Here is a 25,594-nt window from a genome sequence, read left to right as displayed (position 1 = left end):
TTTTGTTTAGGAGATCAGCTATTATAGATGGCTATTTTCTTAACTGCCTGCAGAATCCTGACAGCACAGAAAAGCTTTCAGCAGTACTAAGCAATAAAGGGAATCCCTTACTTATTTCTAGCTGCCGCCGTATCTGATCCTTGGTACGTTCCCGAAAGCATGTCTGGGTTGTATTATATGTTGTCATGACCTCCACAAACTTCCGGGCCAACACTGTATGCTGGGATTAGATATAAATAACATTTGCAAAGTTACTTTTAGGACTTATTTTTATATGTAAAGCATATTGCTCTTCCACATACCTATGAGCCCACCCTATCCCCAAAGGGCAGTTTAGGAGGATGCTGAGAGTTATTTGCAATCCCACTGGCCCTTTCACAGAACTACAGTTCCCAAGGTTCCCTGGGGAGACTGGGTGACGATGAAACTAGCAGTCTGGAGCATAGCTACTGTAGCCTTTGCAATTTTGTTTTTTGTTGTTTTTTTAAATAATTTTTATTAACTGGCCAATCACATCAAATTAAATCACATCATATAAATTCCGAATTACAAAGCCAAATTTTTAAATTTTGTTGGGGGAACCCATACTTCAAGATCCAGAGGGGAATTCAGATCATCTTCTTATTACTGCGTTAATGTCCAAATCAGTCCCAATCAGTCCAAACAAAGTTCATAATTCTATCCAGTCTTATCTTGGTGTTGCCACATCATATCTTGTTCGTATAATTTCTCTTTTTCCTTTACGATCTCTTCTGTTAGTCTCCTTAAGCCGATAGCAAGTGTAATAATCCTGTGTGGATTTCCCGTTCCTTCACTAAGTCCAGATGGTTTCCATATATCTCCTTCGTAGATAACATCACTTTATCCATCGTAAATTTTGGCATTTGTCGCTCTTAAGTCCCACCGAGGAGTTGATTCACGATATGTAAACAACTCTATTTCTCTCTTTCTCCTCCCAGACCCAAGAGCTCCCACAATGCCTCACAAAATGGCGAACGGCATTTTTTCCTGACTGCGTCACTCCAAAACTCTTAGCTTTCCAGCTTCATCTTGAAACATTGCTTTGGATCGAAAGTTTATCTCCACACAGCCTTAAATCCACAGCTTAAGTCCTTAATTTCTGACTCATTAGGGGAGGGGGATTCTTGTTAAATCACATAAAAAGGTAGAGACAGGTTTTTCCCCCCCTCCCCCCTCAGTCATTACCGTATCTTGACGTTCTTCTCGTATTTTATTGTTGTCTTGTTATCAGAGATCTCTTCTGTCAGCAGTATTTACTCCCCTTTTTCCTTCATGTATGTGCAATTAATCATGTCCAAATTATTTCTTTTAAAGATCATTGCAACCAGCGGCGCGAATCGGGGACGGCGTCGAGGAGTGCCGAAAATCCCACAGGAGGGCTTTGTGCCTAGTGCCCCCACCCCCACAAATTCGGGGGTGGTATAAGGCACAGCAGGCAAGGGCCGTCCCCCCCATAATCCTGGGGAGGTTAAGGAGGCTAATTACCCCCATCATAGCCTCCAAATTACCTCGTGTGGGTCGGAGAGATGTTATTGTCAGCCATCTTCCGATGCGCCACCTAGTGGCCCCCCTAGCCTTTGCAATTTTGAAGCCAATTTTGAAGACGGAGCTGTTCCGCCTGGCCTTCGGTCTGGGCCCAGTTTGACCCCCCCCCATGGGACCCTGTAAGCTATCTCTTTGGCCCTTTTATCGGCTCACGTGGGACCAACATGGATAGCTGGCCCCGAGGAATACTTGAGGTTCCTGACCCCTATGGCTGTAATTTGTGGGCAGTCATTTAATTTTATCCAGATTCTAATTTTTAAGCTGTACTTTAATCAATTGTTTCATTGTGTTTTAATGTATTTGATATTTGATGTTAGCTGCCCTGAGCCCGGTTTTGGCCAGGGAGGGTGGGGTATAAATAAAAATTTCCTTATTTACTTACTTGCAATTATGCAGAATGCACTACTCTTTCCAAAAGCAGGCCAACCCCCTTTGGGAGGATAGCAAAGAACTGACATTGAACCGGTGCAGACCTTGCAGCTCTAAAGGGAAACAGCTGTGCGGGGTCATGCTGGCAGCCTCAAGACAGTGGGGAGCTGTCTAATGACTGCTTTGCTGCTCACCCAGATGCAGCACAGCTCACATCCAGGCATCTAGTTCTGTGAATCATCCCCTTTGTTTCCTATTTTAGTGCTTGCGGGGGACTTAACTTTCAAACTGAATTATTTTGAACACACAAAATAATGAGAAAATAAACCATAAACTCAAGCAGAAGAGAGCTACCATTTCCTAACACACATCTCTCTCTTTAAAATTCTCTTCAGGGCACCTACCAGCCATACCATACCTGTGATTTTCGTATTCTGACATCAGCTGAAGTTCGATTAACATTCTCATGTCGAGCTAAATTTTGTTCTATGGCTGCAAAACAGACAAAAGCGACTAGTAGAACTTAAGATGCCACACACAGTTACTACCCTTCACTCCCTACCATAAAAATGGAAATTGCATTAAAAAATTACATTTTCTACAGAAACAAAACTCAGTCAAGAATTAAATCCTATAAATAGCAAATGGATCGTCTAAGAGCCTAACCTTATTTAGCCAAAACAGCACTATCAATGCACAAGAAAGAGGGAGATAGCAGCAGGCCAGGAGGGGGGCATCAAATTTTAAGTATCAATTCTTTTTTCATAAATAACTTTAAAAGGCTGGGCTGCGGTGGACATAAGAAAAGCTATTCAATGAGGACAGAGGGTGCTCAGTGTGTACAGAATGCTGTCTGTTGGGCATAGGAAAATTGACAAGGAGGAGAAAAATGCAAAATCCTAGAAGACAACACAGTTGGCTGACTAGCTGGAACTCTGAACAGGAGGACCCGGCGCTGCAAATTTCTGTTGCAGGCACCATTTGTTAGTTTGAAACAACAGAGGCTGGAGGGCCAGCTTGGAAACAAGTGGCTAGCTGGAAAGAGCCAGCTGCTATGCTTGCTGTTGCAATTTTCATAATAATCATTATATTATCAAGAATCTGGAAGGTGACTCTACAGCTGATGGTCATTTCTACTTTTTAATATACAGTTGTACCTTGGTTCTCAAACGCCTTGTGACTCAAACGTTTTGGCTCCCGAACACCGCAAACCTGGAAGTGATTGTTCCAGTTTGCGAACGTTTTTCGGAAGCCAAACGTCCGACGCAGCTTCCACAACTTCTGATTGAGTGCAAGAAGCTCCTGCAGCCTATCCGAAGCCGTGCCTTGGTTTTCAAACATTTTCAGAAGTCGAACGGACTTCCGGAACACATTCCGTCAGAGAACCAAGGTACGACTGCAATTTGTTTGAAGAATAGCAGTTACCTTCTGATGCATTGGGGGACAGAAGAAGGGAACCTTTAGGGGAAACTCACATTGTTACTAGAATGGAAGCTGGAACTTTAAAAAAAAAAAAAAATTCTACCTGCCAGATACAAACTGCCCCATATGCTGCTCACCATGCCTCTGTAGATCTTTACACAGACTTCTTTGCTTTCGCTGTGAAGCAGGCCTGCAAGCAGCCTGTGGCCCTTGAAGTCAAATTTTGCCCACCACCCTGTGGTCAGTCTCGTTTCTGCAGTTCCAGGCTGTCAGCAACAGCAACCACTATCGTTATGTGACGTGTTTCCTCCTCGGCAGCAGTTGGCCAGTGGAAAGAGGAAGGATGGCACTGGAAGGCAGTACTAAAGGTAAAGGTAAAGGGACCCCTGACCATTAGGTCCAGTCGTGACCGACTCTGGAGTTGCGACGCTCATCTCGCTTTATTGGACGAGGGAGCCGGTGTACAGCTTCCGGGTCATGTGGCCAGCATGACTAAGCCGCTTCTGGCGAACCAGAGCAGTGCACGGAAACGCCGTTTACCTTCCCGCCAGAGCGGTACCTATTTATCTACATGCACTCTGACGTGCTTTCGAACTGCTAGGTTGGCAGGAGCAGGGACGGAGCAACGGGAGCTCACCCCGTTGCGGGGATTCGAACCGCCGACCTTGCTTCTGATTGGCAAGTCCTAGGCTCTGTGGTTTAACCCACAGAGCCACCCATTCAGGCAGTGAGGAGCCGGGGGGGGGGAGAACAGAACAAAGCTTTGCCTACACAAACCATGGTTTGCTTGGTAATCTGTATAACTTATAGCTAACTCTTGGTTTGTTAAACAAACCACAGCTTAGTGCTACGTGTGAAACAGACCATTCGTGAGCTACCATTTTTGCCTGGTAGGCTGCATTTGGCTTGACTAGCAGCAAGTTGTGCACGCCTGCTGTAAGGCTATACAGTGGTGCCCCGCAAGACGAACGCCTCGCAAGACGGAAAACCCGCTAGATGAAAGGGTTTTCCGTTTTGGAGGCGCTTCGCTAAACGAATTTCTCTATGGGGTTGCTTCGCAAGACGAAAAAATCTTGCGAGTTCCCGCGGTTTTTTTCCGCTTCTCCCCCCCTTTCCTAAGCCGCTAAGCCGCTTATCAGCTGTTCCGCTGATAAGCCACTTAACAGCTGATCCGCTAAAAGCCGCTAAACCGCTAATAGCGCTAATCCGCTAAGGTGTCAATGGGCTTGCTTCGCAAGACGAAAAAACCGCTATACGAAGAGAATCGCGGAACGGATTCTTTTCGTCTTGCGAGGCACCACTGTAAAAGCCTACCAATGACACCATTACACAACTACGGCCTGACTTGTGTTACTTTGCACTCAGCTATGTGACACAGTATTTTAGGAATTAGGCCTTTAGTGTGCTATAGATGTTACAATAACAGCACTTACTTTTCAACTTAGCACGAACGATATTTGCTGTTTTCCTGATCTCTTTGTTCAGTTCTTCAAGTTCTTCCTTTGTTTCTTAAAAAGGAGGAATTTTGAAACATCTTTTAGAGCTGTTTATGACAAACGACAGCTTAAGAATAAGCTTTGCTTATTAAGTGCTCCCGTCCCTCAGAAAACAGCCCCCAAATTCTGCATTGTTCTTATTTAGACTAGTCCCTTATTGTCTTGTGTTATGAAAAAACTTTAATAAACAATTAATTAAAAGAAAGAAAACAGTACCCAGACACCGTGGTGTGCTGTTTCTGGCTAAAGGATCCCCAGACCCTGCCGAGAGCCTTGCACCAGAAATAACACTGCCCTGTTCCAGGCTCATCCTATATGGCTGAAATGATCCTGGACTGAGTCAATGCAAAGTGGTTGCAGGTCCCTGCTTCCTATGTGTCATGGCAAGGGCCACAGGCAGAGAAAGAGCAGCTGGAGGAAGCCTGCTTCCCTCTCCTAGGAGCCAGAAAGAACTGCAGAAATAACTTTGCTCCAGCTCCAAGTTGCCCTGGAACAGCAGAGCGGGGGAAAAGCACACACTGGACTCTGCCACTAACTAGGGGACTAAGGACTGCTGAAGTGATTTGTTTACTTAAAGACTGGGAGAGACCTGGCTTCAATACCACTGAGATCATGCAACTTGAAAAAGTGAATTTACTTTATTACAGTCACAGACCAGCATAAGCAAAACATCTAAACTGAAAAAGTGAAATCTGAAATGGTTTGCTTTATTCAATGCTTACCACTTACTTTCCCTTTTGTGTTGTGTCTATTTCTATTGGTTTATTTGGTCTACAGTCTTTAAATATTCATGTCTATTAGATACTGAGCCTGCAGGCAAGGACTGCCTTATCTTTTGACACCTGCACTTTATTAGTGATTAAAAAATAATAATTCCAGTTTTATATCATCTTCCAAATCAAGCTAGCAGACAAGAAATAGCTGCAATCAATTTACACTTTACATAACCACAGACATTCGTTTAAAATTTAAATGATTTCTTATAAAACAATGCTCTATATATCTGAGCCTCCATTAGCGGATCATTGTCGTCCCACCCCCTGCCAGCCAAACAACTGTACCAAGCACTGCTTCGTATTTCTCTAGAGAATAGTGTATGCTGCATTTTGCTCATTCTGCTCTTAGATGTATAGAGAGCTAAAATTAGCTCATGATCACAACTGTTAGGGAAACAAGTGGATTTTTTAAAGACTCGTGCTCTATAGGCACAGCACAGTTAAGCCAAATAACTAAGTTTCTTTTTTAAAAAATAAATAAATTCTACCTTACCTCTAGGCATGCTTACTTGAAAGCAAGCTTTCAGTGGAAACACACTACCAGCCTTAGACCCACAAGTGCTGATGGAATTACCCTAGCTTAAATCCTTGCGTTTTCATTTTATCTGGACTCTATGTTTGGATGGGAGGGCCTGATCCAAAGATTTGAGGTGGCGGCAAGCAAGCATTTGGGATGAAAAGGTATAGATTGCTCTGTCAGGGCAATACAGTGGTAGCTCGGATTAAGTACTTAATTCGTTCCGGAGGTCTGTTCTTAACCTGAAACTGTTCTTAACCTGAAGCACCACTTTAGCTAATGGGGCCTCCTGCTGCTGCCGCGCCACCAGAGCACGATTACTGTTCTCATCCTGAAGCAAAGTTCTTAACCTGAAGCACTATTTCTGGGTTAGCGGAGTCTGTAACCTGAAGCGTATGTAACCCGAGGTACCACTGTAAAGGATGCTATTCCAGCACTATCAGGCTGAGGCAGGCCTCAATGGATGGAGTGCCTCAGTTTGGGCCCGTGCAATTTTTTAACCATGACCTCAATATGGCACCAATTTTTTATGGTTGCAGTATGAAAAACAAATCATACACAACACAGGGCAGTGATCAGCAGAGGCAAGGGGAGGCTGTGTGCCTGCGTGTGTGCATGTCTCTGTCCATGTGCATGAAAGCATGCTGGTTAGAGAGTGAGATGGTCACACCCACTTTCAGCGACACTTGCTGCTGGCATGGAGTCTCCGAGGGTTGGCCAAGGGTGAATGCGGCCCTCAGGCCAAAGCAAGCTAGCCAGCCTTGCTCTCTGGGGAAAGAGAAACTCATTATCACAACCTCCTTTTCCAGTCCTGTCCCTACAAGTGTTACAAGATGCACCTGCCTTCTTCATAAAAGCTGGCCTGGCACTCTTTCTCCTGATATGCTACTCTTGTTTGCAAGGTGCAAGTGGGTGGTTTTTTTTGTGGGTTTTTTGTGGTGTTTTTTTACAGGGTATGGTGTGGACTAATGATGTGAGGTGAGAATATTCTCCGAAGAATATTCTCGAGAATGCGAATATTCTCGAGAATATTCTCTGCTAGAAAATTCTCTCCGGAGAATATTCTCCACAAACTGTAAATTCTAACGCAAGAACCAGTTTTACAACCCACATTTAAAAAAACCTAGTAAATAATAAATCAAACTGTGATATTGCCAGTGTAAGTAATGAATAATGATTTTTTTTGATCCAGTTACATAACTCGGCATTGGGTCATTCACCATTTGTGTTTTATTTACTGGAAATAATAGTATTTATTTTAAAATTTATATTGATTTTACAGTGGTGCCTCGCAAGACGAAATTAATTCGTTCCGCAAGTTTTTTCTTCTTGTGAGTTTTTCGTCTTGCGAAGCACGGTTTCCCATAGGAATGCATTGAAAATCAATCAATGCGTTCCTATGGAGACCGTCCGGGGACAGAAGGGAAGCGCCGCGCGCCTTCCCCTCTGTCCCCGGACCTGTTTTAAAGTAAGGGAAGGGGCAGCGGGGAGAACTGCTTCTCCCCGTTGCCGCCCCTTGGTTCAAAAGGGGTCCGGGGACAGAGGGGAAGGCGCGCGCCTTCCCCTCTGTCCCCGGAGATTGCGGGGCTGGCAACGGGGAGAAGCGATCTTCTCCCCGCTGCCCCTTGCTTCAAAAGAGGTCCGGGGACAGCGGCGAAGATGCATCTTGCGAAGCGGCTAAGAAAACGAAAAACTCCTTCGTCTAGCAAGTTTTTCGTCTTCCAAGGCGTTCGTCTTGCGGGGCACCACTGTATTAGTGTTGCACTGAAAATACTGTACCATGTAGTTACGCTTATTAAAGAACGTACTCATGTAGCGGACCTGAGGTTTTGTTTTTTAATTCCTTCCACTTTAAAAGCTACACTTCATACATACACAACATAATTAGAATTCAAAGTTGATGGTAAATATACGGTTAGTGGCAGGCTTAGTGATTACCGTGAGTCATTCATGTTGAATTTTCAATTTCAAGTTTGGTCCAAAAAAAAAAATCAAAGAATGTAATTCACTGCATTGCCCCATTGAATGTGTCTGTGCAGTTTTTTGGTTGCCATCTGAACACGTTTACCCATGAATAAACATGTATATTAACTAATTATATAATTTTCAATGCATTAAAATGAATATTCTCCTATTTTAAACGAAAATTCTCTAATATTCTCATTAATTGAGAATATTATTGAGAATATACTCCAAAAGATTATTCTTGAGAATTTAACATCACTAGTGTGGACCACTACAACACTACAACCTGCAGAATAGAGCAGAAGTCTGGGGGAAGCTTATCCACCTAGCTCCACAAAATGTATAACTAGCTGTGCTGACCGCCCCCTGGCCATATAGAAAGCATTTAGGGAGCCAGAGAATCAGCTCAAAAGCATAACCTTTTCCCCTCCTTGGGAGCACCTTGCAATGTTTCCTGCAAAGAACCATGTGTAGCAAACATTACGACGAGACCAAAGTTTCCTTGTGGATTTCATGAGAAATGGCAGGAGATGGCTAAGGCCAGATGAATCTTTCTCACAGCATCCACAAAAGAAAGGGGGAAGGCAAATAAATAAATAAAATGCCCCTAATGGCCCCCATCAAGGCAGAATGCCACAGTGAGAAGCAGTTTCCTGTGCAGGCAACTGGTTGTTGGGGACAGGTGTGGCACACAGATTCCTAGTATGCACAAGCACCAAAGAGGTTACAGAGGAAGCGATGCCACCCACAGAAAACACCTGGACCTTTCCAAGATAGGCTTGCCTTCCAAGTCAGATGCTATTTTTTATTTTATTTTATTTTTTTAAAAAAATACTTAATTGTCACTTGTACAACTTGTATACAGCGAGATTACACAAGCACCCCCCACTTAGCTCTCTATTCTATTCTAGCTTCACTTGCTAACCCATCACAGACTATAACCTTTCATGCAAATTCAGTGAGCATGCATTTTCAGAGTCACAAAATGAAAAGCTTACTGTCTTTAGGATGTGTGGCAGAAAGAATAACGCTGTGCTTCTTCTTCACTTCTTCCACAACGTCTGCTATTTTGGTAATGTACTTTCTAACTTCCTCAACCTTTAAAGAGAACATCAACGAGAGAGAGAAATGAATAAATTCAGCAAAGGGAGAGGTAGCTTTGCTTCTAATCACAATGAGTCAATAATCCGTTGCAATACTAAATCCACAGTTCATTTGTCTGTATGGGTCCATTAGGTAGCGCCTAGCAAGAGAGGATATCCTAGAACAAGGAGGAACAACAACACACACCCTTTCTGTCAGTGAAGCAGGGTATTTTCCATTTCATGAGTTTATCAGTAACAATGAATGGACACCAACTGCTGATATAATATTAGGCAAGCTTGGTTGTTTCTGAAGTTTTTAGCTTTGTTTACCAAGTACAAGTAAAACAAGCCTGCTAAATGGGACCAATCTCTTGGGTATCAGAAATTTCCCAGAAAACCCATATTACAGTTTGCTGTAAGCAGTGCTTTTTTCTGGGAGGACACATGTCCCTAAACATTTTGCGAATCTAAGTTTGGCCTCATTAAGGGGCAGTATTTCAATATGAATAGGAAAATGAGAGTACCCCTAAACATTTTTTAAGGAAAAAAGCACTGACTGTAAGTCAAGCTAAAATCAAATTATTGCACAAATTTATCTAAGACATTTTCATTATGTTATGTTATCATTATTTCAATGTGACAGGAGTGCTCCAAAGTAAAAGTATTTTCTGAGAGCAACTAGAATAGCTTAGTCAGTAGAACATGAGATTCTTAATATTAAGGTCAAGGGTTCGAGCCCCACGTTGGACAAAAAGATGCCCATATTGCCAGAGGTTGGGGCTAGACGACCCTCATGGTCCTATTCAACTGTAGAATTCTGTGATTCTATTATTCATCCTACCCCTGTCTGGCTCTTTTGAATTTGTTCATAGATTCCGATCGAGACCCAAATAACAAGGAACTGATTTCACATCTTTTGACAGCAACCCATGTCAAAATTGTCACATTTTGGAAGACATTTGATCTCAATAATCTGGACTACTGGTATTCCAAGACTTGGCAAATTGCCCTTCTTGCGGGGCGAAGTCTCACGTAAGTTAAAAGTGATCAGGGGCCAAAGTGCTTGAGATCACTTGTTCGTCATTTGGTCTAATTTTATTTTATATACAAACACAGTGGCTCAGGTGTGTCAGGTACCACAGGTCTATGCGAGTGTTTGGAATGAGTACAGTTGACAGCTGGGGTTGTGTGAAATGAAAGTATGTAATTGTTTTGGTTTAGGCCACACTTCCTTTCCCTTTAATATGTTTTGTTATTGACTTAGTAAACTGCATATTCCTTTATTTCCAACTTTGACAACTCCCCACTTTTCTTTTTAAACTATTTTTTCTTTCTTTTCTTTTTTCCGTGTCTATTTGTAGTTATTACAATTTAAATAAACATGTTGAGAGGGAGCAAATTAATTCAATTTATTACCCGCCCAGGAAAATTACAGAAGCCCTGGTCAAAGAAAGAGGAAAGATATTGCTGGTGAAAGTGATCATTACTTCACCAAATTGTGATAGTTCTCTTATACATATGCCAGGACTGTGATGAATGTTGGAAAACAGCAAGGAGAGAATTACCTTTAAACTAGGAGCACAGAATTTTTGGAACTCACTTTGGTTAACATAGGCCAACCTCTGCCACCCAGAACTCATCTTCAAACCCAAGTTCAGAGGTTCCAAAACCAGGAGTGGGGGACCTTTTTGACCATGAGGGCAATAAATTTATGCCCCTGTCCCCTGTGGGTGGTTGAAAGTTTGACATGTGGATGCAACCATCCACCTGTCAGTTATCTGGCATTGTAATGGAATTGATTGATAGAGACCTATCAAAGCTGGTCCATGAGGGTGGGGTGGTAAAGATAATTCATCTCTGTATGCAACACTTCCCAAACACCCGTCAACCAGCTGATTGTCAGGCATTTGAAAAGGGATGAATGCTGAGCAAGCTTTGAAGCCTTCAGAAGTGCCAAGCACAGGGGTCCCTTCCAACTCTACAATTTTTTGATTTACTGCATTAAATAAATACGATCATTACAATATGTAGCTCCTTCTTGGTTGTCTCTTGCATGCATCTTACCTGCTGGAAGAAGTCTTCCATATAATGGTCATTTTCAACAACAACAGAGGCCTCTCCATCTTCATTTTGGGTGCGCTTTAAAAAAACAAGTATTATGTTATTCAAAGATATCCATTAAAACACTGGTAGGGAACTTTTGGCCCTCCTGATGTTGTTGAACTACAACTCCCATCACCTCCAACAAGCATGGCTAATGGCCAGGGAAGATGGGAGTTGTAGTTCGGGAACATCTGGAGGGCCAGAGATTCCTTGTGCCTGCATTAAAAGAAACAAATTTGTTTCACCTCAAGACAAAAAAAGATGATGATGATTTCTAGCTTTGCAAGCTATTATACTTGCAAGCTATTATAATGGCAATAAAATTAACTATCACTTTTTCCTTGTGTATAACAACATGTTTTACTAATCAAACTACATTTTAAAGCTAGTACTTGATGCACTGAACCACACTTAAAACACTGACAACAAAAATTCATTACTGATTTTCCCTCATTTGCAATAAACAGGTCTTTCCCTCCTGTGCTCCCTGCACCCCCATGACTCACTGGAAAGACGTAGAAGAAGCTTATGGTACACAAGACAGATCGGAAATATTTATTCCTCAAACTTTCCTATGAAGTCTTTGGAGAATAACTTATGAAATGTTTTTTTCCAATTAAGCACTTCCTAATTATGTAGTTAAGACTGCAATCCTATGCAAACTTACTAGGGAGCAAGTCTACGAAAAATCAGTGGGGTTAACTTCTGTGGGTTAAACCACAAAGCCTAGGACTTGCCGATCAGAAGGTCGGTGGTTCAAATCCCTGCGATGGGGTGAGCTCCCGTTGCTCCTGCCAACCTAGCAGTTCAAAGGCACATAAAAGTGCAAGTAGATAAATAGGTACCGCTCCGGCGGGAAGGTAAACGGCGTTTCTGTGCGCTGCTCTGGTTCGCCAGAAGCAGCTTAGTCATGCTGGCCACATGACCCGGAAGGTGTACGCCGGCTCCCTCGGCCAATAAAGTGAGATGAGCACCGCAACCCCAGAGTCGGCCACGACTGGATCTAATGGTCAGGGGTCCCTTTACCTAAACATGCAATACAACCAAAGCCTGTGTTCTACAAGCACTGGGCATGTGAAGGAGTTCGGCAGCATTTATGTATTTATTTCATAAACCTGATACGTGGCTTTTTTTAAAAAAAACACAACAACCTCAAAAGTAATGAATGCTAGTTCAAGACTTTCAAAAAGTTAAAATAACAATACTTAAGGCTTCTGATTGTGCATTGGCAGCTGCCCAACCCACACCTGACATTTCATACTACATCAGGTGTGGAGAAAGAGCCTTGCGGGTCCATGGGCTAGAGGTTCCCTGCCCCTGCAATAGATTAACTGAAGGATGCAAAACAAGAACAACAACCTTGTATTCCAATCACACCGACATGACAGTGATAGAGCAACTTTGGACATGCAGCTAAATCAAATAGGAACAGCCTATCCTGAAGGGTTATTGGGAAAACAGGATAGGTACCGTATTTTTCGCCCTATAGGACGCCCTATAGGCCTGCATGCCGAAGCCTGCGCGCGCTGAGTTCAGCGCGTCCAGGCTTTGCGGACCTCTCCGCAAGCGGCGGGAGCGCTCCCGCTGCTTGCGGAGAGGTGCCTGCATGCCGAAGCCTGCGCCCGCGGAGCTCAGCGCGTCCAGGCTTCGCGGACCTCTCCGCAAGCAGCGGGAGCCAGCCCTGGGCTCCCACGGCTTGCAGAGAGCTGCCTGTTTGGGGACTGGGGTCGGGGGAAGCTCGGGCCTCCCCCGCCCCAGCCCCGCGCCTGGGGGGGAAATAATTTTTTTCCTTTTATTTCCCCCCCAAAAAACTAGGTGCGCCTTATGGGACGGTGCGTCCTATAGGGCGAAAAATACGGTATATTGCATTGCTTTGGTGCTCTCCAGAATACAGATGCAAAAGCTGAAGGCATAATTCTCCAAACGCCATTTCATGAGTTTCCACCAATGCTAAAACAAAAGACCTCTCTCACACCCTCAACACCTCCCTCTCAACTTTTGCTGCGTCAGGAAGAGATAAGAATAGGCGGAAGGAAAGCATATATGTATCTCTCTCTCTCTCACTAAGCTTGAATGCCCACTTGTAAACATACAAAAAATGCAGGCAGATGTAGTACTTTCATTGTTCCCAAAGGAAGCTCGAACGCCTCTGGCCCTCCTAACTCTGCTGAAGTGCAATTCTCATCATCCCTCCCTGTTGGCCACGCTGGCAGGGGCTGGTGAGAGTTGGGAGTCCAACAACCTCTGGAAGAGTTACGCAGTCCCTATCCCTTTCCCCATGGGCATAAACAGAGAAATAATCTTATCTGCATCTGTAACTGCTATAACAGGGGCTGATTTGAACAACAGAGGGGCGTTTCTGCTCCTCAGGGGACTGATTCTCACACGAGCAACCTGCCTCTTAACTACACCACTTCAAACTCACAAGTCCCAAGGTTTTTCTGTATAAAACCAAAGACAAGAATCCCTGCACATAGAAACCTAGGGTGGGAGAATAGCCAGTTCCCAAACATGCCACCGATCTCAACGCTTTCCCCCTGTAAATGCAGGTTTACCCACTAATGAACTGGGGAAAATTGGGTTCCAAAACACAGCACTCAGGGTTGCAATTTACTTCTGTTTTTTTGGGTGGGTAGACGAATTACCACTTTCTGCAACTCCCCTTTTCCACACACACTGATTCCGTCAGTGCTTTCATTTCTCTCCATCTGTGCCCCTAACTAGTTCAAGCATGCTCTTGAACTGTTTCCCCCTTTGACCCCTCAGATTTGCACAAAACCAGAAAACTACACTAGCAAATCACATTAAAAATTGCAGGATTAGTTACACCTCCTGTTTTCTAGCAAAACAGATAAGGAAGTGACTCTTTTTTCACAGTACAGAATTTTATCTCAAAGGTACATTCCTGGAAGATTCCCTCTCTGATCTTTATGTGAAGTTAAACACTATACGAATTAATATTCATTTTAGTTTTATTACATTTAGTTCTACAGTGGTACCTCGGGTTAAGAACTTAATTCGTTCCAGAGGTCCGTTCTTAACCTGAAACTGTTCTTAACCTGAGGTACCACTTTAGTTAATGGGGCCTTCCGCTGCCGCCGCCGTGCAATTTCTGTTTTCATCCTGAAGCAAAGTTCTTAACCCGAGGTACTATTCCTGGGTTAGCAGAGTCTAACTTGAAGTGTCTGTAACCTGAGGTACCACTGTATTGCATACCTTGGAGATATTGTGGGTTCAGTTCCAGACCACTCTCAATAAAGCAAGTATTGTAATAAAGCGAGTTAAGCGTTATTATTATTTGTTCCCCAGTGCTAGTGCATATAAAAGTGATGTTTACACTATACAGTAGTCTATTATGCCAAGTCCTGCTGGCTGCAGGATTGAGAGGGGGAAAGCCCAGTTCCAGCCCCAGTCAGCTCCACTCCCGTGGCCAGAAGCAGAATAGTGAAGGACTTCCTTCCCCTGGAAATGGCCAGACTGCCCACGTCCTCGTAAGGAGCAATATCTTTGACATGCAATATAATAAGGTGTAGGGACGCAGGTGGTGCTGTGGGTTAAAGCCTCAGCACCTAGGACTTGCCGATTGAAAAGTCGGCGGTTCGAATCCCTGCGGCGGGGTGCGCTCCCGCTGCTCGGTCCCAGCGCCTGCCAACCTAGCAGTTCGAAAGCACCTCTGGGTGCAAGTAGATAAATAGGGACCGCTTACCAGCGGGAAGGTAAACGGCGTTTCCGTGTGCGGCTCTGGCTCGCCAGAGCAGTGATGTCACGCTGGCCACGTGACCTGGAAGTGTCTCCGGACAGCGCTGGCCCCTGGCCTCTTAAGTGAGATGGGCGCACAACCCCAGAGTCTGTCAAGACTGGCCCGTACGGGCAGGGGTACCTTTACCTTTATAATAAGGTGTGCTTGTATTGATAAAGCATACATGATGTTTTACAGAGTAAACCAAGAAGAAATTGGGTCAAAAGAAACAGCCACAGGAACACACAAACGGGAAACAAGAAATGCGAGAGTTGGGGCAATGGAAACGAATGCAGTGCATGTGGGTAGGCAGCTGCATTTTGAGACTGGGGTAGAGGACCAAGGGGTGAAATAAGATGAGATCAGCACAGGATCCACAAAAACTTGGACTAACACTCAATTTCCCATCATGCCTTTATTTGAAATTTTCAAGGCTAATCTGTTGCTTATCCTTTGCACGCTATCCTTACCACATGGCAACCCTTCCTGACCCATATTTCCTGTTTGCATCTCCTGACTATCCCAGCGCCTGTGATACAGGCCCAAGCTGGATTCTGCTTTCTGCATTAGCTCTCATGCTAAGCTTCCCCTGATTCATGGATCAGGTTACATACCGTATTTTTTGCTCTATAAGACTCACTTTTTCATTCCTAAAAAGTAAGGGGAAATGTGTGTGCGTCTTATGGAGCGAATGCAGGCTGCGCAGCTATCCCAGAAGCCAGAACAGCAAGAGGGATTGCTGCTTTCCCTGCACAGCAATCCCTCTTGCTGTTCTGGCTTCTGAGATTCAGAATATTTTTTTCTTGTTTTCCTCCTCCAAAAACTAGGTGCGTCTTGTGGTCTGGTGCGTCTTATAGAGCGAAAAATACGGTATATTTTGCTGAGCTGCTGGGGTAAGCCAGTCGGGTGGGCGGCATATAAAATTATGTAAATTATTATTATATGTGTGTACATGCTCACACGGTTGCTGTTCAAATCCAGTTACCGCCTCACAACTCAACTCCCCAAACCCACATCAGTCATGTCACACAGATTAATGTACCACAAAGCCTCACTCAAATGGTACATGTCGTGACTCAACCTGGTAGCATCCCCTCCATGCTGCCATACTGACCAGTCTAACACCCCGTGATCCTCTCAAAACACCACTCCAACAGTCATATCCCACCCCAGCTTTTTTATTACTATTTTTTATTAAGAATATGTCAACTGAACAAAATAAAATGGAAATAAAAAGTGAATTTAAAAAAGAAAAAAGGGGAGGAAAGTATATTATGTCACTATATATGCAAACAACTACAATTCCATATATGCTAGACGAGTACATATGTATATAAATGTTACTATCATCCAAATACATATATGGTTATTTATAACCCACTATACAGCTTTACCTCGGAAGTCAATCTGTTTGACTTCCAAAATGTTCAGAAACCACAGAACCCATGTCGGATGTTTGGGTTCCAAAGAACATTCGCAAATTGGAACACTCACTTTTGGGTTTGCGGTGTTCAGGAGCCAAAAAGTTTTGAATCGCAAAGCGTTCAACTTATGAGGTACAACTGCATTTTAACAAACATATTCCTAATAACGTTATACTTGTCCACATACCGTCTACGTCTACAAGCAATCAGTTCATAAGTTGTGAGTGTTGTCATATCCTCAATCCATTGACTGGAGGATGGCATAGATTTATCTTTTCATAAATATCCCACCGAAGCTTGACTACCCTCCCATAAGCTCCATCTAGTTTAAACCAATTCACGTCCACTTCCCTTGCAGCTGCTGCTGCTCTCTATTCCCTGCCTACACAACCCATCTAAAGTCAATGCACATTTCCCAATCTGTAACACCTGAGCTATGCGCTCCTTCCCATTTGCCTCACTAGCATGATTCCCATGCTCAGGCTACATAAACACAACATGTGACTTCTAGAAACAATAGACTGTGTACTTGCTTTTTCTATGTAGCCCATGTGCAATAAAACTCTACTATATACACTTGCCCCCCTGAAAAACACTTCCTGAAAATCTGGTTTCATTCTGAAAATAAAAACTTTACGTGGATTGATTCTGCACCACCTCACAGTATGTCCACTTGAAAACAGATGTAGGAATGGGCCATGTGTGTGTGTGTGTGTGTGTGTATCCACACCTGCCCAATAAGATACCAGATAGGTACATACCAAGATCACCACTTCCTCCTTCATTCACCTTGGACAAGTGCAGGAAGGAAAAGGAATGGATAACCTAATCAAGGGGAGGGTTTTCAAAAGCATATAAATTAACCACACCCGCCCTTGTGGATGGCAGGATCGCAAATCAATCAAGACGGGAAGAGGCATGCTGAGGGCAAACTTGAATAATTCCAAATTGTGAAAAACTACATTTTTGTGCTGCAAATGGGTTAGTGTGTACACAGCCTCAGTTACACTTCACACAATGCATCTGTTCCTGTGTACCGATCCTCACAGTGACCTTGTTTCTTCCAGTCCCCACCCACCACCTTCTTCTTTGGAAGCATGAGGCCAAGAGATACAGCTTGCCTAAAGCTACCTCAGGAAGTTGCACTTCATCCAGGAACCAGTTCAGGCTCTTGCTTCTTAGAGACTGTGCCTCACTTTAACCCATGCCTTCTCATATATCCCGAGCAGTTATAGTACGGATTTCAAACCTCTGCCCCACAGACATCACATTCATTCACCTCCCCCATTCCAGTTGCCATCTCATGCACCAAATGTCACCTCCAAACAAGCATGACAAACCCAGGGGCCAAGCTGTCCTCAGCCCCCTCAGTATTTGTGGGCTAGGGATCTTCGCACTGGTGGATCCCTCTGAGGATTGCAAGGGCTACTTATTGGAAGGTGTGCTAGGGACATGGTGGGGCGAACTGTCTTTGCCCTGGTGCGTCCTCCACCAGGGATGTGGTGGGGCAAAACATCTTCATCCCAGCTCATCCGTTTGATGACTGCCAGGGCGCCCTCGCAAACTCAAAGGGATGCACTAAAGCACCTCAGCTAGCCCACAAAGGGAGAAGAATTAGCCTCGCCAAGGCAGCCTTAAGCCTTGAGACAGCACAAAAAAAGACAACTTAAGATGGGGGTGGGGTGGGGGTGAGTTAATCTAACTGGTTTGGGGGGCCATGTGCGTGTGACATCATGCACGCACGCACGCACGATGGGTACCCCAATGTTGGGCGCAACTCGGCACCTTTGCCTCCAACCATCATCAACATGATTCACTGCCTTAAAGTTCCTTTACACTGGCACAAATGCACCTGACCCCAACTTGCACATCCCTCAAAGAACATCTCATTCATTAACCATACTCTGAAGGTAAACCACCTATAAGGGCAGCTGCCAAACTGTATGCAAAACTAAACCAATCATTAGAAGAAATTGTAAGCCCCAAATACCAACCCACCCAAACACCTCCCCACTGCACCTCAGCTACTGCATTCCAACCAGGGTGGGTAATTTGACACATCTCTGCGTTAGGTGTGATTTGAGTATTTGATCCCTTCCAGCAGAGAGATACCGCAGACTTATCCACAGTCAGAAGAAGTGGCCTGTTCTGTATTAATTACTACTCTGGGCTTTCTCTAACACATGCAGAAAGCATTAAGGAAGATCTGTGTTCTTCTAAGGGCAAATTGTTCTTACCCTTAGGAATGCTATATGGGGCAAAGGAAGTCAAATGTGGCTCCACTGCTTCACAATGTCAGGGAAGAAAATAATTCTTAGATGCAACAAGGGCTTGAAATACACCTCTTCCTAGCATCTAAAAAATCACAGAAGAAACAGGTACCGTATTTTTCCTTCTATAACACGCAGATTTTTTCTCCTAAAAAGGAAGGGGAAATGTCTGTGCGTGTTACTGAGCGAATGTGTGGTCCCTGGAGCCAAATAGTGCAAGGGGAGGCAAAAAAAAAGCAGGCAAAAATCAAATCGCGCGTCTCCTAGAAGGGAAACTTGAAAAGAGGAAGCGGCTGCTTTCCTGCATTCTGCCTCAGGGTCTTACTGCCCACCCACCTCTGTTTCCTTGCTGTGTTTGCTCAAACGGAACAATGAGCAGGGAAAGCCCCTCCCCTCCAGGCAAGCAGAGGGGAAAGCTGAAAACATGCAGGAGGGAGAGAGAGAGAGAGAGCGCGAGCTGGCTGGCTTGGGTGGGTAGGTGAGGGAAAACTTTTGCCTTCCTTTCCTCCCTACCCCTCTCCTGCATTCTTAGCCAGCTGCTTCTCTGCACACCCCTCTCCTGCTCCTTGTCCCTTCTGTGTTTTTCCTTCCCTCCCCACTTAAAATGTGGTTTAAAAGCATGGATCCACATAGATCCTCAGGAACTTTGCATTGGGTCAGCCCAAATTCACCATCAGATCACATAGCATGTCCATGGCTACAGCCTGCCCCCCAAAAAACCACACACCCACTGTTGCCTGGGGCTGCAATGGTGCAAAAACGTGGTTAAAAAGCATGGATCTACATGGATCCTCAGGATCTTTGCATTCAGTCACCCCAAATTCACCATCAGATCACATAGCATGTCCATGGTTACAGCCTGCCCCCCCAAAATCACGCACCCACTGTTGCCTGGGGCTGCAATGGTGCAAAAACGTGGTTACAAAACATGGATCCACATGGATCCTCAGGATCTTTGCATTGGGTCAGCCCAAATTCACCATCAGAGCACATAGCATGTCCATGGCTACAGCCTGCCCCCCCAAAATCACGCACCCACTGTTGCCTGGGGCTGCAATGGTGCAAAAACGTGGTTACAAAACATGGATCCACATGGATCCTCAGGATCTTTGCATTGGGTCAGCCCAAATTCACCATCAGAGCACATAGCATGTCCATGGCTACAGCCTGCCCCCAAAAAATCACGCACCCACTGTTGCCTGGGGCTGCAATGGTGCAAAAACGTGGTTACAAAGCATGGATCCACAGGGATTCTCAGGATTTTTGCATTGGGTCACCCCAAATTCACCATCAGATCACATGTCTGTGGCCACAGCATGTAGCACAAAAATGATACATCCACTGTTTCATTCAGAATGTTTTTTCCCTTGTTTTCCTCCTCTAAAAACAATGTGCGTGTTATGGTCAGGTGCATGTTATAGAGCGAAAAATACGGTATTTCTGAAGCTAACCACAGCAAACCAACTGGGAAAGTGTTAAATATTTTTAAAAGGTAACTAAAACTCCCATCATCCATTCTTACAGTCCCTGTTGTAAGAGGAGTTAAGGAGTACAGAAACACCTGACGGATTGCAGGTTATTCACCCATTTAAAAGATAAGTACAATCCAGTCCAATACATACACAGTTGCACAAACACACTTTACATTAGATGCCTCTAAAAAGAAACAAGCTCTATTATATTAAATGTATGCACACATATTTTTATTGTACTGTACTAGATAGTCATTAAACTTGTTTATGCCTTTTTGTGTTTCTTGTAAAAAAATTATGAAAATGTAAAAAAGAAAAAGGGAGCATATACACTACAGATTTCCCTACCCAATGAACCTTGGGAACTGCAGTTCACTCCTCAGAGCTACAATTTCCAGCACACTTAAACTACAGTTTCTAAGATTCTTTGGGAGGGATGTGCTTTAAATGTATGGTGTGTACACAGGCACATACACATTTTAATATGTACATTATATAATGTGTATATGTGTTAGATTATATATGTTTCTAAGCATGTTCTGCTTTTCTGCACACAATGAGAATCTGGAGCAGTAAAGAAAAACAGATCAATTTAGCATAGTAAAAACATACATGCACACATTTTATCTGAAACGAGTTTTTATGAGAGCAGTACAATGAGGATGCTATAAAGACAGATCTCAAGCTACTCAAAAGTGAGTCCCATAAAAGAAAATGTAAAAAACAAAAGCTAATCAATCTAGCATAATAAAAATATGCATACACAGCAGTCTTTATGAAATTCGTGCACAGGTCAGATAAAGACAGTTCTCAAGAGCAATCCCTTACTTGCCTACTCAAAAGTAAGCCCTATTAAATAAAAAGAAAAAACAACAACGAAGCAATCCAACATAATAATATAGTGCACATGCACATTTTAAGACAAACACATACTCAGAGCCCAGTCCTTTACACACCTACTTAAAGTTAAGCCCCATTAAAGTAAAAAAAAAAAATCCAAAACCGAATACAGCACAATAATCATCATAATAAAAGTGCACATGCACATCTTATATTAACATGAGGCTTTAATGAGAGTAAGGCAAGGAGAATGCTATGAATTAAGAGCTCTTTCACATATTTTCAAGGCTCTACACACACACACACACACACACACACAATTGTGAGAGCGAAATACCCATTTTAAAGAGCATGTTCATGCTTAGCCTTTTAGAAGCAGGTTATTGCTTATGTTTTTCCTGTTATTTGTCTTCTCAATTTGTATTTTTACACTGCAAACTGCCCTGTGATCTTCCGATGGAGGGATAAATACACACTCAAAAAAATGTCTCTTTAAAGTAGGCAAATAACCCCCAAATGAATAAATCCAGCACAATAATAATGAAAACAACAACATTAATGAAATGCGCACTCACATTTTATATTAACACGGGGGTTTGTTTTTTTAGGGTTTTTTTTTTATGAGGATGCTGCTACCACGGAGCCCAGCCCTTTGGGCGCCCATTCAAAAGCAAAGACCCGCCGTAAACAAAGTAAACAAAAAAACAAAACAACCCCCCCCAACCAAAATCCAGCCAACTAATAATAACAACATGCACACAAAAACACACACACATTTAGCAACAACACGAGGATGCTGCGAAGTGCCCAGCCCCTTTATATATGCCTTACTCAGAAGTAGCACTGAAGAAGGAGAGTAGGGGGGGGAGGGACACACACACAAATAAATAAATAAATCCTAGCAATAAAACAAGCATCTGATTTCATATTTATACGTTTTACGTTACACCCGAGAGGAGCAGCGCGAGGTGGACGCGAACTCGGGGCTCAGCGACCCCGGGGCGCGCCTACTCCAAAGTAAGCCCCCCCCACCCCCAGGGGCTGGAGCACCTCTAGGGGGCGCCCTCCGGACAACCTGATGCCAGGCTGCCACCCCCCCCGCCCCCTGGGACCCTCCCTCTGCCGCCGCCGCCGCCGCCCTCACCGCTGCCAGCTCGGCCAGACGGTCCCTCATCTCGGCCAAGACGGGGCCCGGGCGGCCCTCTGCCTCCTCCTCCTCGTCCTCCTCCGGCCGCTCCCGGGGCGCCGCCGCCGCCTCTCCGCCCGCTTCCCCTCCGTCGTCCCCCTCACGGGCTGCGGCTCCCTCAGCTGCGATGCCAGGGGCAACCACCGCCTCCCGCGCATGCGCCGCCGCCGCTCCCGCGAGCCGAGCAGCTGAGGAGAGCGCTGGGGAGGCAAAGGAGAGAGAGAGAGAGAGGACCGCGCGAGGAGGGGGGCGTGGTCCATATGCAAATACAAGCAGGTGGGGCGTCGCTTACGCAAATCGAGCGCCCTGGGCGGGGGGGGGGGCGGAGGGCGCGTTCGGGGATTCGGGTTTTTTTTGTTTGTAAATTTTGTATGCCGCTTTCGCCCGCGAAACGAGTAAGAATAATGAGATCCTGCTCGGGGCTGCTTGTAGCAAAAGGAAGATGGGGTGCATAATGTTCTTTGGGTGTTTTTTTTTAAAAAAATAGTTTTTATTAAGTTTTGCAGTTTTATATTCATCGCAATAATATTATCTCAAAGAGAAAGAAAAATACAATTCCAGGACTTTCCCCGCAACTTCCTTTTCTGGTTCTTTACATATTAACTTCTGCTTATTTTATTATACCTTAATATTGCATTCTTTAAGTTGAATATTGTTATGTTCTTATCATTTCTATACCATTATTGTTTTCAAATTGACTCTTGCACTTTGTTTTTTTCCAATTATTACATACATCTCTCTGTTTCTTTTAGGGGTGCATAATTTTCAAGTTGCTTTTGAATTATGGTGCTGGAGGAGACTCTTGAGAGTCCCATGGACTGCAAGAAGATCAAACCTCTCCATTCTGAAGGAAATCAGCCCTGAGTGCTCACTGGAAGGACAGATTGTGAAGCTGAGGCTCCAAGACTTTGGCCACCTCATGAGAAGAGAAGACTCCCTGGAAAAGACCCTGATGTTGGGAAAGATGGAGGGCACAAGGAGAAGGGGGCGACAGAGGATGAGATGGTTGGACAGTGTTCTCGAGGTTACCAGCATGAGTCTGACCAAGCTGCGGGGGGCAGTGGAAGACAGGAGTGCCTGGCGTTCTCTGGTCCATGGGGTCACGAAGAGTCGGACACGACTAAACGACTAAACAACAACAATTTTCAAGTGGGCGCTACGAGAAATGATTTTGCGATGGCACCGCAAGGCAAAAAATATAATACAAAGGAGCAGCGTTTGAATGCTTTGTATATTTAACTGGTATAGCTCAGTTAGTAGGGGATGAGGTTGGTAATCACAGGATCATGACTTTGAGCCCCATGTTGGGCAGAAGTTTCCTGCACTGCAGGGCGTTGGTCTCGGTGACCCTCATGATGCTGTCCAAGTCTACGATTCTGTATGGGAAGATTACTTAAGCAACGTACAGCATCCCATAGTTATCATTATTATTTATTAAATTTGTATACCGCCCTTCATCAAAGGGTATGGTATATGGAAAAGCAACATAGTACAGTGGTACCTTGGGTTACATATGCTTCAGGTTACAGACTCCACTAACCCAGAAATATTACCTTGGGTTAAGAACTTTGCTTTAGGAAGAGAACAGAAATCGTGCAGCAGCGGCACAGTGGCAGCAGGAGGCCCCATTAGCTAAAGTGGCACTTCAGGTTAAGAACAGTTTCAGGTTAAGAACAGACCTCCAAGGTACCACTGTGTATATATATATATATATATATATATAAGTTGAATTCCTTACACAGAATGTCACCAACGGAGTCCAGCATCTTGTTCTCAACAGCAACTAAGCCGGTGCCTAAATTTGCATTTTGGAGCGCAGTAGATCTTGTTTTCTTTGTGTTGCTTCTATGTTTTATTTCGTTTTTAATTTAGTATATTTATTTAGACACTTTATACGCTGCTTAATCACAATGATCTTTAAGTGGTGTACAGCAACAAATACTCAACAAATACTATATAGATAAATATCAGTTTTAAAATTATGAAACCAGAAAGGACTTCAAATGCCTTCTGGTTTTGTTTTGTTTTTAAATCTTCAGTAGGTGCTGGAAGCAGAGGGCCTGTCTGATCTCAGCTGCTAGGGTGCTCCACAAAACTGGACTCACAATATTGGATGCACGGCTCCTGGTGAATACAAGCTGTGTGTCTTATCCACAGAGGACTATAAATTAAATTTATGAATTGTACACCACCCAGAAAGCTTGATATCCTGGGATGGCATCCAAATGCCATTGATAAATAATAGGTATTTGTGAAAAAGAGGATGCTGAATGAGATGTTTCATCAAGGGCTATAGCCATGAGAGCAAAATGAAACGTCCCCATTCAGAGGATGTTTATCTCCAAGTACTGGAAAACAAAGGAAGGGTGCCTTACCTTCCTGTCCTGCAGCAGCTTCTCACAGGCATTCAAATGGCTCCAGTTCTCAATGGAATGTCAGCCGCCTTAAGGAACCTTAAGTGTGATTCAGTAAGGCAATTATGTTGTTAAGATTGCAGCTTTAAAAAGCTGGAAATGTTTATATAATGTGGCATACCTATTGAGAAATAAATCTGAAACAGGCATGTTTCCAAAGCGTGTCCTGTTCTTAGCATGAGCTGGAGCAGAACGAACAAAACTTTTCTTTGGGAACTGCCATGTGGCTAAAGGTAAAGTTACATTATATTAAGATAAATTATAGGATAAAAATTGGGAAAGTTGGAAAGGATTTGCTGAAATAGCTAACCGAACTAGAATACAAAAAAAGGGAGGTGCGAGGAGGTCAAGGAAACAAGTCAATGAAAGATAAGTTATGGGAAGGTTCGTTGTGTTTTTTAATTGTTTCTATTTCTCTGTTTTTCTGGTTTTTATAAAAAAAAAAATTCTATTCTCCTCTTTCTTTATTGTGATGTGTTGTTAAGTTTCTGTTTAACTTGGAATTATCTCTTTTTCCTTTTGTAACATTTAAAACTTTAATAAATATTATTTTTTTTTTAAAAAGGAACTGCCAGCCAGCGACCTTTTGTTAACCATCTTAGGACCAAAAAAGAAAAGAAAATGTTTTAGTATAGATTATCTGTTTAGCATATTTACATATTTTGGTGCGCTCTCTCTCTCTCTCTCTCAAACACAGTCCACAAATGTTTTGTTTGCTTGTTTGTTTATTGCATTCTGTACTGCTGTTCACACCCAAGGCGGTTTACAACTTTAAAACACTGATACAAATAAATTTTATAAAATGTGGAGTGACAGGATGCTTTCAGATGACCCATTTGAGCATTCATCCGGCTTTGTTTGCACAAAGTTTGCTTGGATGTTAGAATACCCCTGCACATACATAATTGTATACATAATTGTAGTGCAACACAGTAAGGCTAGGATGAATC

At 43.7% G+C, this 25,594-nt stretch overlaps 1 protein-coding gene across 2 annotated transcripts in view; it reads right to left on the bottom strand.

The window, feature by feature from the left end:
• Nucleotides 1-22,378, bottom strand: part of STX2 (syntaxin 2) — a 34,967-nt gene extending 12,589 nt beyond the window's left edge. Inside the window, exons 1-6 of one of the 2 annotated variants that reach the window (XM_079957129.1) lie at nt 22,189-22,378; nt 11,261-11,335; nt 9,110-9,209; nt 4,791-4,865; nt 2,354-2,427; nt 112-220 (exon numbers count right to left, since the gene is read on the bottom strand). In XM_079957129.1, the coding sequence (XP_079813255.1) occupies nt 112-220; nt 2,354-2,427; nt 4,791-4,865; nt 9,110-9,209; nt 11,261-11,335; nt 22,189-22,218 (463 nt within the window). In that variant the 5' untranslated portion in view covers nt 22,219-22,378. The remainder of the gene's footprint in view (nt 1-111; nt 221-2,353; nt 2,428-4,790; nt 4,866-9,109; nt 9,210-11,260; nt 11,336-22,188) is intronic. The other variant, XM_079957128.1, reaches the window with a different exon arrangement.
• Nucleotides 22,379-25,594: the final 3,216 nt, after the last annotated feature.

Source organism: Podarcis cretensis (assembly GCF_951804945.1).
Source record: "Podarcis cretensis genome assembly, chromosome: 16".
Lineage (NCBI taxonomy): Eukaryota > Metazoa > Chordata > Lepidosauria > Squamata > Lacertidae > Podarcis > Podarcis cretensis.
Note: the sequence above shows the minus strand (reverse complement) of the source record. Positions and strands in the feature narration are given on the sequence as shown.